The 12,671-nt window shown below is 29.2% G+C and overlaps 1 protein-coding gene and 1 long non-coding RNA gene across 8 annotated transcripts in view; one reads left to right on the top strand and one right to left on the bottom strand.

Moving 5' to 3' along the window:
* Positions 1-418: 418 nt before the first annotated feature.
* Positions 419-12,671, bottom strand: part of LOC122715216 (max-binding protein MNT-like) — a 32,549-nt gene continuing 20,296 nt past the window's right edge. For all 7 annotated transcript variants that reach the window (XM_043937227.1, XM_043937218.1, XM_043937247.1 and 4 more), the window contains 6 exons: positions 11,645-11,813; positions 6,690-6,873; positions 6,117-6,385; positions 4,824-5,316; positions 4,420-4,557; positions 419-3,922 (listed from right to left, as the gene is read on the bottom strand). In XM_043937227.1, coding sequence (XP_043793162.1) covers positions 3,522-3,922; positions 4,420-4,557; positions 4,824-5,316; positions 6,117-6,385; positions 6,690-6,873; positions 11,645-11,813 — 1,654 coding nt within the window. In that variant the 3' untranslated portion in view covers positions 419-3,521. The remainder of the gene's footprint in view (positions 3,923-4,419; positions 4,558-4,823; positions 5,317-6,116; positions 6,386-6,689; positions 6,874-11,644; positions 11,814-12,671) is intronic.
* LOC122715241 lies at positions 3,800-5,016 on the top strand. Its single transcript, XR_006346805.1, has 3 exons — positions 3,800-3,937; positions 4,429-4,810; positions 4,884-5,016. It is a non-coding gene; the product is annotated as an uncharacterized LOC122715241 (long non-coding RNA).

The raw sequence follows: 12,671 nt of genomic DNA, 5'->3' as shown, positions 1-12,671 counted from the left end.
AATGCGCAAGTCGAAATACCATTAATTGATTAATGATTATTAGTAAACTCTACTAATTTAGTAGTGTTTAATTGATAACTATTATAGTTATTTCACAAACAGTACTTCATCGAAACAATTCCGAATAAACGAAGTGTAGCTATTTGTATATTTTCTTTCGTTTAACGCGTTCATTGTAGGAATATGTTGCAATGGATTAAAATAATTATTTTTCAAACATTGACTTGTAATTAAGATAATTAAGACAAAATAGAATAGTACGAATATCACTCAAGTCATAGTACGAATTAGAGTATTGCTCAAAAAAAAAAAAAAAAAAAAAAAAAAAAAAAAAAAAAAAAAAAATCATTTTTCATTTTTATACTTTAAGATTATCAAAATGTATATATAACTTATCATAACTATGCTACAATTATTATTATGTATAATATTATATAGTATATTATATAACATTATAGTATATTATAGTATTATATAATACACTATATAGTAATACTATAATTATATAGTATAATATAATGATATAATTACAATTACAGCCATACGTGATCTAATTTCGAATAGTGATAAAATCTGTTGTATAATGAACGCGTTAAAGCACATTTGGTGACGTTTCCAACGTTTCTAAAATAGGATAACAATTCACGAAGTCCTAGATGTTTAATCCCTTTCTTGAAAATAATATTACTCTCCGCTAAACAATAACTTAATAAATCCTTCAACGAATTTCCGCAAGGAGACACAACGCCCACGCATATTACATACATAATCAGCATTTAAACTGACCAAAAAAAAGCCTTTGATTAAATAATTTAAAAAATAAAAAAAAAAGATAATATATATATATATATATGTCTGTATACGCAAATACAAGTTAATAATAATACTAATGTACAAATTCTGAAAGAGACCGTTAACAGTCACATGCATACATACATACATTCACACACATACGTATAAAAATTCCAATTACAACGCTTTCAAACACATGACTCTTTTGTGTCGTTCTCAAATTTGAAACTACTTTTTTTTTTTTTTTTTTGTATTATATTTTCACTGCATTATCTCAGTAGAAAAAATTTGTTTCAATTTTTTTTCCAAAAATTTAAAAAAAAAAAGGAATTATTTATATTACAAAAGTGAATTTATGGAAGAATATGTAAAACAAAAGGAAGAAATAAATTTGTGATCATGAGAGAGAGCTTATTTTTTGTACTTTCTGCAACAAGATTTGATAAGTTTCAAATATTAAAATGAAATTTCGAACGACGAGAATTGTAAAATTGTCAGCAATCATTCGTAAAATGATTTGAAAAGATGTTCATGTAATTATAAACATTGTATTTTATACCATTTAAACTATTCACAATTGAACCACTATTAACGGTCTCATATCGAGTATATCGAATGAAAGCTCAAAAAGCTTAATATTGCAAGATGAAACATAAATCACTTATTTTTTTCTTTTTACTTTACGCATAGAAAAATTAATTTAAAATAGTACGATAATAATATGTACGTATACAATAATTCCGGTTTCCTCTTGCAACGCGAATCAGAAGCTTTCCTTTCTTATCCCGTTCGTTCATCTGAACACTTGCAGAAAAATATTATGCAAAATATAATATCTGCGATTTAAATTCAAGTATATACACATTTTTTTTTTCAGAAACAAGAATACTATATAATTAACCCTTGTCTAGTGGACGCCAAATCACCAAAAATCCATCCATACTTTTCTATTTCTATCTAATTCAAGTTGTAGTATATTTACAATATTGGAATCATAATAATTTTTCTTATTTTTAATACAGAATTCTTTGGCTAGCATAATTTATTACAATTTTATGGAGAAAACTGCATATGCATATATTTAATTTAGATTACATATTTATTTGTTTGCCATTTCTATATGAGCTGTTTTTATAGAATGAAATAATTATTGAAACTTATTGGAAATATATTATTGCAATTATTTATATGGTACGATATACAAAAGTGAAAAAATTTCCTGAGTAAAATAATAATAATTATTTTAGATTACAATTGATCCGGCGTCCACAGGATGTATAAGTGCTTTGCGGGTTACTCACTTTTATGTAACATTTTTCCTTATTTCGTTTCTTTCTTTTTCTTTCGTTTGGCTCTTCAACAAAAAAAAAGATCACAAATGAATGCTCTTTTGAAATGAACCAGATAAAAATATCAAAATTACGAAGCCAAGACAAAAGTTTTGCTTATGCTCATTGTTGCATTTTGTAAAATAAATAGAAACGAATAAATACTTGAGCACAGTCTACATATGTAGAAAAAAGAAAAACGAAAAATATGCATATTCTACGCAATGGAAATTCAATTTATCATCTAATATCCAAAAGTAAATTATAGGCGTAAACGATTAACGTTTTTCCACAGCCACTATTTAATATATATGATTAATTTAAAAGCACAAGCATATTTATCATCCATCCAATTTCAAGATTTCGATCAATTTCAAACATTTAAACGAATCTTATATATCATACAATTCTTTAATTAAACATCATTCTATCTAAACACAGTCGTTTAGTTTCTTCTTTGTTGAACTTCATCAATAAGATACCAAAAAAAAAAAACAATATAAATCTCTCATACTCTGCGGTCAAGCAATTTAAAAATCATGCAAACAATATTCCAGTATTACGAGTCCAAATGGGTCCATCTGTCAATAGAATTCATTCAAAATATATATATCTTTTATATATATATATATATATATATATAAGATATATAATCTGAATTAATTTCTGAAAGAAATCTTTTGACAGATAATATATAACACGATCATAAGATCATTCCATTTCCCGGTAGTTTGTTGTAAATGAAAAAAAAAGAAAAAAAATAATTCATCAAATAAACCATTGAAATTTTGAATTTACAATAAATATTAAATGCTCACATTGAAAAATTTTATCATCAATGTGGTTCCTTCTTCTTTTTCGTTGCATCTGAATAAAGCGAAGAAAATTATTTTCATTTGAAGCTGCCTTATTATATTAATTTTTATGACGCTTGCGTCTATTCAATTTCCAATCAAACTTTGCCTCCGATAAGTACTTCTCTAAAGCATTCGAGGTACTATGCACAATCGCACGAGTTGAGCAACGGCATTTTTAACACCTTTACTACTACATTTCAGTCCTCTCGCTCTTTGAAGAGCATAAACATTCAAAATTCAAAACACGAAGGAACGCAATTGAATTTTTAAAAAATAAGAAATTCTCCTTCGATGTCGGGAATAGCATGACGGGCAGAATTCTCTTCTTCGTATCTATTCTTGCTAATTGCCATTTTTATATTTTATCTCCCATCAACACGTTGTATCGGTCGTGTATAGTCGTTGATTCTATACACGCGAGGCGCGTTAAATAATAACAAAACATGGACATCTGTACCGATATTCCGTAATCTCCGCAATTTCGTGCTTCGATACACAGAACTCTAGCCATTCCTCAAGCTAGTTTCACTTTCTTTTGATTCTGTCAGACGGTCGAATGTGTGGTCGAGGAAGGTTGTGTACTGGAAGCCGTCGTCGATTGTGGTGTAGATGTTGACGGTGAACTTACGACAACAACAGGCTTCACCAGAGTGGTTGTATTGATATACTGAGCGTTCACGATCGGCATTTGTGCCACAGATTTTAAAATTGGGGTGGTTATCATTTTGCCCGCAAGGCTGGAGGGGGCTAGGATATGAGCAGTCACTTGATTTCCTTGCGAAACAACGGTCATCGGCGTGACAATTGGTGTCAAACCGGAAAGGGGTGTGTGCGGACCAACGATGTGAGCTATACCCTCTGTGGACGGAGCGTTTTGCATCACTGTCGAACCTGGTTTACCTGTTGTGGTTTGAAGCGACACTCCTGTGTGGCTCAGCGTCAATCCTGCAACCCATAGAGGTAATTGCACAATAAGATATATTTTATCCTTTAAATTATTGTGTGAAATAAATCATTTTCACTCATTACCATGAAAAACTTAAAACCATTTATGAACAATATTGTGAAATTATTGAAAATATATAATAATATAATAATTTCCATTATTTTTAATAATAAGATTAAAATTTCTGTCAGCCACCTTCAAAGCAATTCGTATATGGAATTAATAAACGAGTCGCTCTGCAAGTGAATAGTTTTAATCTAGCACCAATTCATTAACAAAATCGTAATAGTACGATCTGATCTTGGATACATGGTGCTACGTATATACAATATACGTGGAGGATGATTATTTTTATAGGAACTGAATAGAGAAGCGATAACTTGCGAGAATTGGAATCATAAATGAACCATCTAGTGGCAATTGTAGGAAACAGAATTCGAATGATTTATTGGTCAAACAGAAGACAATATAAAACATATTCAATATAAAGCATTACCATTTGCAGGGAGTATGTTTAATTCAGCGCCACCGGGAAGTCTGGTCAATTCCGATCCATTTCCGCCTACCAATGTCACACCACCAACCATTTTATGCGTGGTTTGCGCATCTCCTGCTCTTATCCTTGTTTGAGCATCTGCAATTCAATTCACAAATATTATATTATCTAAATAGTTAAAAGATTAATAATAGTTTCAACGGATCTTTTTTTACATAATACAATATTCTTCTTCATATTTCTCCATAAAATTCCAAAAATTATATTCTCTAATTAGTAATGTTGACAACATAGAGAAATATATATAATCTAATTGAAGAGAATTGAATGAATATGCACAAATAAGACACAAAAAATTTATAAATACACTGTATGCACAAGATAGTCCTCAGTAAGTAACTCACTTGACACATTCAATGCAGGAGAATGCGCAGCAAGAACTAAAGGCCTTCCCTCGTTTGCAGAATGCACAAATGTAACTGGCCTGACGTCATTGGCGGACGACTGCACGGCTAGGGCCAACGGCCTGTCGTTGTTGGATAGATTAGAATGCACGATCGTTACCCTGTTGTCGTTGGCCGTGGACGAGTGAACGACCAGCGCTACGGGCCTTGGCTCACTTCCAGTGTTCGATTGCACAGCAATGAGCGGCCTCGATTGATCCGACGAATTTTGTACGGCTAACGTGAGCGGCCTGGACTCGTTATTGCCAGCTGTGTGAGTAACCAGAAGTTGCCTTGTGTCACCAGGTATCACCCTCAAACTCGGTCCGATGTGTTGAAGCGTTGGGACGATAGTTGGTAAACCTTGACTCGTGTTCAATATCTGAGCGTTGATCGGTAAGTGCAGCTGGTGCGGCTGCTGTACTATACCCGTTGGTGAAGTATTAACTTTCTCCTAAAATGGAAATTTATTATATGTTATGTGAAGATACAATAATCTTTGAACTTTCTAATAAGAAAAATAATTTTTATTTTTATATTTGAAAATATTTTCAAATAAAAGATACTAAATTACTTTCTTACCAGCCCATGATGATCATTATAAAATCATTATCATAAAAAAATACAAATAAAAAATAAATTTTTAAATAATAACAAGAAACCAATGTATTAAAAAGAATTGTATTAATATTTATGAATACAATAATAAAAGTTTTTAAAAAAAAATAATTAGAAATTAAAAAATATTTGTTTTTTACAAATAATAAAATAATAATAAAAGTCATCTTTTTACAGTTTTTTTAACAATTTGATAAATAAATTTTTAATTAAATATTATATAGTCTCTAAATACATTTGATTTATAAAAATAAATTATATGTTGCATTGGAGTATAACTAATTTATATATATTTATATAAATTAGTTCCAACCAATCCCCTATGCGCTCTTTTTCTTGCACCGTTTCACACACAACGCTAAAGAACACGTTGTGTCCAAGAATAAATAACGGGCTAATAATTTAAAAACGGTGCTTTTTTTCAGAGAAAATTTTCTGCAGTTTAACCATTTTCAAATGAAGAAAAATTGGTCAATCACAAATTTTACTTCGACCGGGATTCGATCCGGGGACTTGTGGATTATTGGCCATGCGTTTAGCCGATGACCTAATCCAGCAGTCTCTTATATTTCCTTCTTTTTGCTTAATACTATACTATCTATTACTACATTAAAAACTTAGATATTTTCAATATACCTGTGCCGGAGTAGGAATGCTAGGTGCGGATGATCCAGGACTTGAACTCGCAGGTGGACTTTCCCTAGAACTTGGTGCAAGATTCATTCCTTGCGTTTGGCAGACTACGGCTGCGGTGGCAACTTGATTATGAATATTGGAAGTCGTACTAGTGGTTTGAAGTGTCTGTGGTGAACTGACCGTGGCTGCGCTGCTCAGACTGCTGGTACTACTATACCTTGTACCACCTCGAGCAAGTCCAGTCACATCAACCTCCATGTTTTCTGAAACTTTAATAATTACTTCAATATTTGCTAATTTTATTATACTATTTTTTTTATTTCACATTATTAATTTTATCTCAAATTTGTCTATTATATTACTTTGTATATTATTTTTTTTATTTCACATTATTTATTTTATTTTAAATTTATCTACATTGTTTTATATCATGTTGTATTGTGTATATAATATAATTTTTTTTTAAATTTTTGATTAAAAGATTTAATAGAAATTTGAATTTTTCTCCAACATATTTTTAAAAATTTTTGAAAATAACTATATTAAAATTATACCATATATTAGAAAACTTACCACTTCTCGTAGCCGTTATATCGGCAACCGAATTCTGTTCTGGTAAAAGAGTATTAAAATCAATATGATCCCACGTAGCAGCAAGTTCTTTCTTCAGAGCTAACAATCTCTGTTGAGCAGCAATTTTTTCTCTGGCAAGCCTTTCCATTTCATGTTCATAATCACGTTCCTTCCTTTTCAACATCTGCAAAAAAATCCTCTCAATTAAAAAACGAGACAATTTATATTAATAAAAAAAATTTCTTAATTTTTTACTGAACATACAAAAAATTAATTAATTTTTAATTTTCGATTAAAAGAATATAAAATACAAAAAATCCTTGAGATTATGTAAACACGTTTTCAATCAAATTTTGATTATTCACGAATACATTTTAATATATAATATATAATATAATAATTATACTAGGATATAATATGCCATTAAAATTGTTGAAAATTAATTATAAAATTAAATCCATTTATTAAAAATATATTAAAATAAATAATTTGTTTATATTTAAAAAAAATCATATGATATAAAAATAAATGATATAAATTTTCATGTTTATTCATTGTCAGTTGCAATGAGAATACTAAAGAACTTCAAACATTTCATGTTACAATTTAATAATAGAATTTATGATACAGTTTCATTTCTAATTAAAGTTATTCAATTTTTTTTTTTCTTATTTTACTATAGACTATAGACTATTTCGAAAAGTAACCGCGCACGTGAGGAAAACGAGAGAAAGCTGATAGAAATGTTCTCGCATCGCTTTCGAGAATACCTTAGCGAACGTCACATGATACACCTGCAGATTCAGGACACCTCTCCCTCGAAATACGATAAGCCTTGCGTTTGACGTCAGCACGAACATGCGTGAAGGAACGTGCACGTGACAACGAGCATCGACACCTAACAAATGATGCACGCGCTTCAAAGCAAGACAAGAAAGAAAATATGCAAGGATAAAATTCCTGCTGTGTACAAATTCGAATCTGATACATTTCATGCGCGTTCGTGTTTGCTCGGTTTACGTCACAGATACGAAAAAGTTTATAAAGTGGGAAGTTTGAAATCATGATAAAGAAACGATGCAACTTCCAGAATTTTGAAAATAGTCTAGCATCTAGCATAATTCATATTTAATTTTTTACAATTAATTTTTTAATCAATATATATTTGTACTGTTATAATATTACGTAAAAATCAAATTTGAAATCTAGTATTTTTTTCTAATTTTTAAAATATTTTTTTATTTTATATATTTTATCACAAATATGATTTTAATTTTGAATGTCAAAAGTGAGTCAAATTAAAAATTAAGATTAAAAAAATTATAAAATCAATCGAATACAAATATTCGAATTATATATAAATTTAATAAGAGGTTAGAATAAAAATATAGTTTAAAATTAATTCAAAAATTTTAAGAATAGCAATCAATAAAATTATAATGTGTGACGGCAAAAATCTTGGATTCATTTATCCGATAAAATGTGTTAAATTTTCGATTCGATATCATCAGAAATTTCGAAGAGGAACGCACGTGATAATAAGTGGCAATAAAGGGTATATACTGAATAGATACACGTGGTAAAATCTTCAAGAGGGAAAGAAAGATGCAATCGTTTGCAAAAAGAAACGCAGACAGAAAATATAATCAGTATTATTATATATAAACTGATAAACGAAAAATGAAATAGAGAATTCACTTTAAGAAAAAGATAGAGATCTAAGATATTAACAATAAGATCAAAAAAGACAGAATGAACAAGGATAGAACACAATATGAGAGATAAGGAGAGGGGAGCAAGCAGAGGGGTATATACATTGCGAAAAAGACAGAGAGAAACACAGAACAGAAATAGACGAGCATACTGAAGTATAAGTTAAAAGGAGAGAGAATGACAATAGAGAGAGGTGAAGAGGAAGGAGTACGAAGGCCGTTGCATGAATAAGCGCACGCGCGATCTATAAGCACGTGGGTAAACCGCCTCCAACAAGATTCGCACATACAATATTGGACTCGTGGATATACGCAAATAGCGTTTTCGTTTCTTTCTACATCTCCCATATCTGCCACGTCGTGTTGCGGAACTCGTACATGTACTTTATTAAACTTTATCGAACTCGAGACTACGCGAAACTGGTGGATTTTTCGCGAACTAACGAAAACAGAGTAAGTTAAACCAGCTTGTAGCATTTTCATATTAGCAGTGGATTATATTATCCCTTTCATTCGTATCTTCAATGTATAACATTTTTTTTTAAAACATTTATGTCGAGTATCCTTTTATGTAATATTTATTATTCCGATATATCGACTTTTAAAGGAATCTTTATCACACCACTTAACATCTAATAATTATATTATACTTCAGTTACTTCGAATATGCTTATCAGTTAAGTTCTCATTTATAGGAAAAATAAAAACAAATAAAAATTAAACGAAACATTTCCACTAGCTGTAAATTTGCGATGATATTCAAATTTTTAATAAAAACAAAATAATGAAGCTCAATTTTTCTAATCATACTAATTTCTGAAATAATAAACGATTTTGAAAGTTTGGCAAACTTATTGCGTCGATAATCATTTGTCTTATTCTTATGCTAATTGTAAATTTTATGTAAAGATAAATTCTCCTTTTCTTTTTAAGAATATATTATTAATGTTTTTGTAAATGCTAAAAAATACAATTGCAAAAAAACTTAATAATAGTTTTCTATTGATTTTTTATTACGAATAAAAATTCGCAAATAATTCGTAATATTTCGTAAATAAAATAAAATACAGTATATAACAAAAAAAAACTTTAATTTTAAGACAACAGCTTATATCGCTAATATTACTTAAAGGGTATATTCAATCGATCATTCAATAGAATTATGGGTGAAATAATTACGCAGGAACGTGTCGTTATGGTAAGTCACCGTGTAATTTCAACACGTCGAGCGTCGCCTCGTACTGAGAAGTCACCAACAATGGCGCCGAACGATAAAAGTTCGGATAGTAGCATATGCCGTACGTGCCATGCGGCATGACACCGATGGCCGCACAGTCACGTGGAACCAATACATATAGGTACAACTTCTACGTGGAAGAACGTCGCGTCGTGTACGCACACGCGCAACTGCACAGAATGCCGAAACGAGACGAACATGTGACTAGACGAAGAAAGTGAACATCTTACATGGTGGGGAGAAGCAAAGGATGACCTAAAGTGAGAAAAACAAGGTTTGAAACAGAATTACATAGAAAATACTAGTCTGACAAAGATACGAAAGCATCTAAGGGGAAAAGAAACTGCAAATACGAAATGCAGACGGAGAGAAAATATGAGATAGAAGATACATACAGAAAGAAAGAAGAGGTTAAGTGCAGAGTGCAAGAGATAAGAGACATGGCTTGCAAGGAGTGGGGATTACGAGATAGAAGAGACAACAAGAAATGCTGTGGTGGGGGAACAGCATGTCTTTAGAAACAACTCTGTGCAGCAAATAGAGCAACGATAAGATGAAAAAAGAATGTATATGCACATGTACTATAAAAAATAAGGAATAAAAAATTGTCATATAAAAGTAGAATAATATACTGTAAGTGCATGCGATCAAGTTAAAGAAAAACAACAGCAACGATGTTTGCATGTATTTACGGTGAAAACGATACGTATGCCGTTCACATTGAAAAGAAACAAACAGACCGTATAGTAAGTAGATAAAAAGAAAAGCATGCGCAGACTGAAAGAGAAAGAGATACAGAAAATAAACGAACCGGAGAGAGAAAGATAAAAACAAATGGTAAACAACAAAGACAAACTCAGCAGCACTATAGAAGTGCGAGAAAGAAGCGAAACAGTTGATTATAGAATCAGAGTTGAAATCACGAAAGAAGGAAAAGGAGGAAGTGTAGTCGACCTTCGCGAGGACGCACATTCGTGATTCTTTGATGATCACATGCAGTTTCACAACTCTTCCGAAATTGCAGCAAAAGGAAAAGATATATGAGAAGGAATACATTCGCGATTACAGAAAAAATAAAATTTTTCTCCTACATTCTAAATATAGAATAAATCATCTGTATTAAAACTATTATATAAAATGATTTTTGGCTATATATTATTATCTTTAAATAGTTAATTAATATTTATTCTTACAATATGTTATATCATTAATTGATATAATTTGCAAGATATAATATATTAACGATTAATGATTAAAATGAAAGATCTATAGAAACTGAATTTTATATATAAAAATTATTGCGTAATGAAACACGCATCACAAATCGAATTATGAATTCTGCTTTTTTGGGATAAGTTAATTTATATATTATAACTGATGTATCGTGTACATCGTGTACATCGAAAAATTATTCGTAGTTTTTATATTCAAATGCCACGATGATACATTTCCGTGTCAGAATACCATGTGTTAAGTTTTATTTCATACTAGACCAGATAATTCGAGATAATCCGAAATAATTATAGCACAGAAACTGTTATAAAACAAAGAATGCAATTAGCATCTTATGATATCAAAGTATTTTGTGAGCGAGTTTAAGATTTTCGATTTCTATATATATATATTTAGATATGCATTCAATAATTTTTTGTATATCGATAAATTTATTTAAAAAGTAAATTTCTGATATATAGTGAGAAAATTAATTTTCTAAACGATATAAAAAATATTCTATAATAAATTATGAATACATATGTTTAAAAAAAAATTTATATATCAAATGATATCGAGTTTGTTAATGTTGTTAAAACAATTATGCAACCGTATACGGAGATGATTTAAGAGAAAAAAAATTTACGATTAAAAAGTTTTATTATAAGCAGAATTATATTTTTTCGATTTCAAAATTATCATAATTAATTATATGTAGATTATTTTTACAATATAAAACAGTTAAATATTATTGATTTCATTAAAAATATAAGAATTAACAGATATTAACTTACATGTATATGCCTGATCGCAGCATGAAGAATCGAGAGATTCGACGATTTTTTCTCTTCTTGTGACGGAAGTTGTCTCTTCAACAATTCGAAGCATTCTTTCAGGTGCGCCCTTCGATTTTTCTCCAATTTGTTATGCACTTCTCTGGTGCCAGAACGGATTACGCACGGTCTAGAATAGAGAAACGGATATATGTAGACACGCGATATTTTGCAATTACAGTTGCATTTATTTCAAATTATCTAACTGTCAACAGATTAATTTTAATAATCTGAAAACTATTTCATAATAATTTCACAAGCGATATTTATTATATCATATTGAAATGTCAAAATATACAATTTTAATATATTTATGATTCTATACAAATTAGAAATTATAATCATACGTATTCTAATCTGTCCCATATTTTCAAAGAGATTCAAAATGTTGGCACGGATACCCTGTTGAATATAATCTGAATTTTACATATGTATAATGCTTAATAAGTTTTTTACTCAGTTTTTTTATCATTTTTATTAAAATTTTATTTTAAATTTTTTATAATTATTTAAAATTTTACGACTTAAATACAAATAAAAAACTTTAAAGATATATATGATCAAGATATATTATAATGATAAGAGTAATAAAAAATTAGAATTTTTGAAAAATAAAAAAATTATTTTAAGAATAAATACTAGTGTCTATCATTTAATTTCTTCTTTCATAATTAAATTTTCATTCACCTCTTATTTACATTTTCATAATTTTTTATTAATTAATAAAGAAAAATTAAGAAATATATTAATTGACTTTAATTAATTTAAATTTCAAACTATTTTGATATATTTGATATAATTGTTGCCTTATTAAAACAACTCATCAAAGTTATATCGATTATAACTTATAAATCTTATCTATATTCAATAAAAATAAATAATAAAATAAAAAAACAAAAAAAAAACAATAGTCAAAACCCAAAAAATAAGAAATACGATCCAATAACAGAGAGAATAATTAAAAAAAAATTATTAATATTTACAAATT

Source organism: Apis laboriosa, unplaced genomic scaffold (genome assembly GCF_014066325.1).
Source record: "Apis laboriosa isolate Shangri-la unplaced genomic scaffold, ASM1406632v1 scaffold112_cov148, whole genome shotgun sequence".
Classification (NCBI taxonomy): Eukaryota; Metazoa; Arthropoda; class Insecta; order Hymenoptera; family Apidae; genus Apis; species Apis laboriosa.
This window is presented reverse-complemented; position numbering and strand designations above follow the sequence as displayed.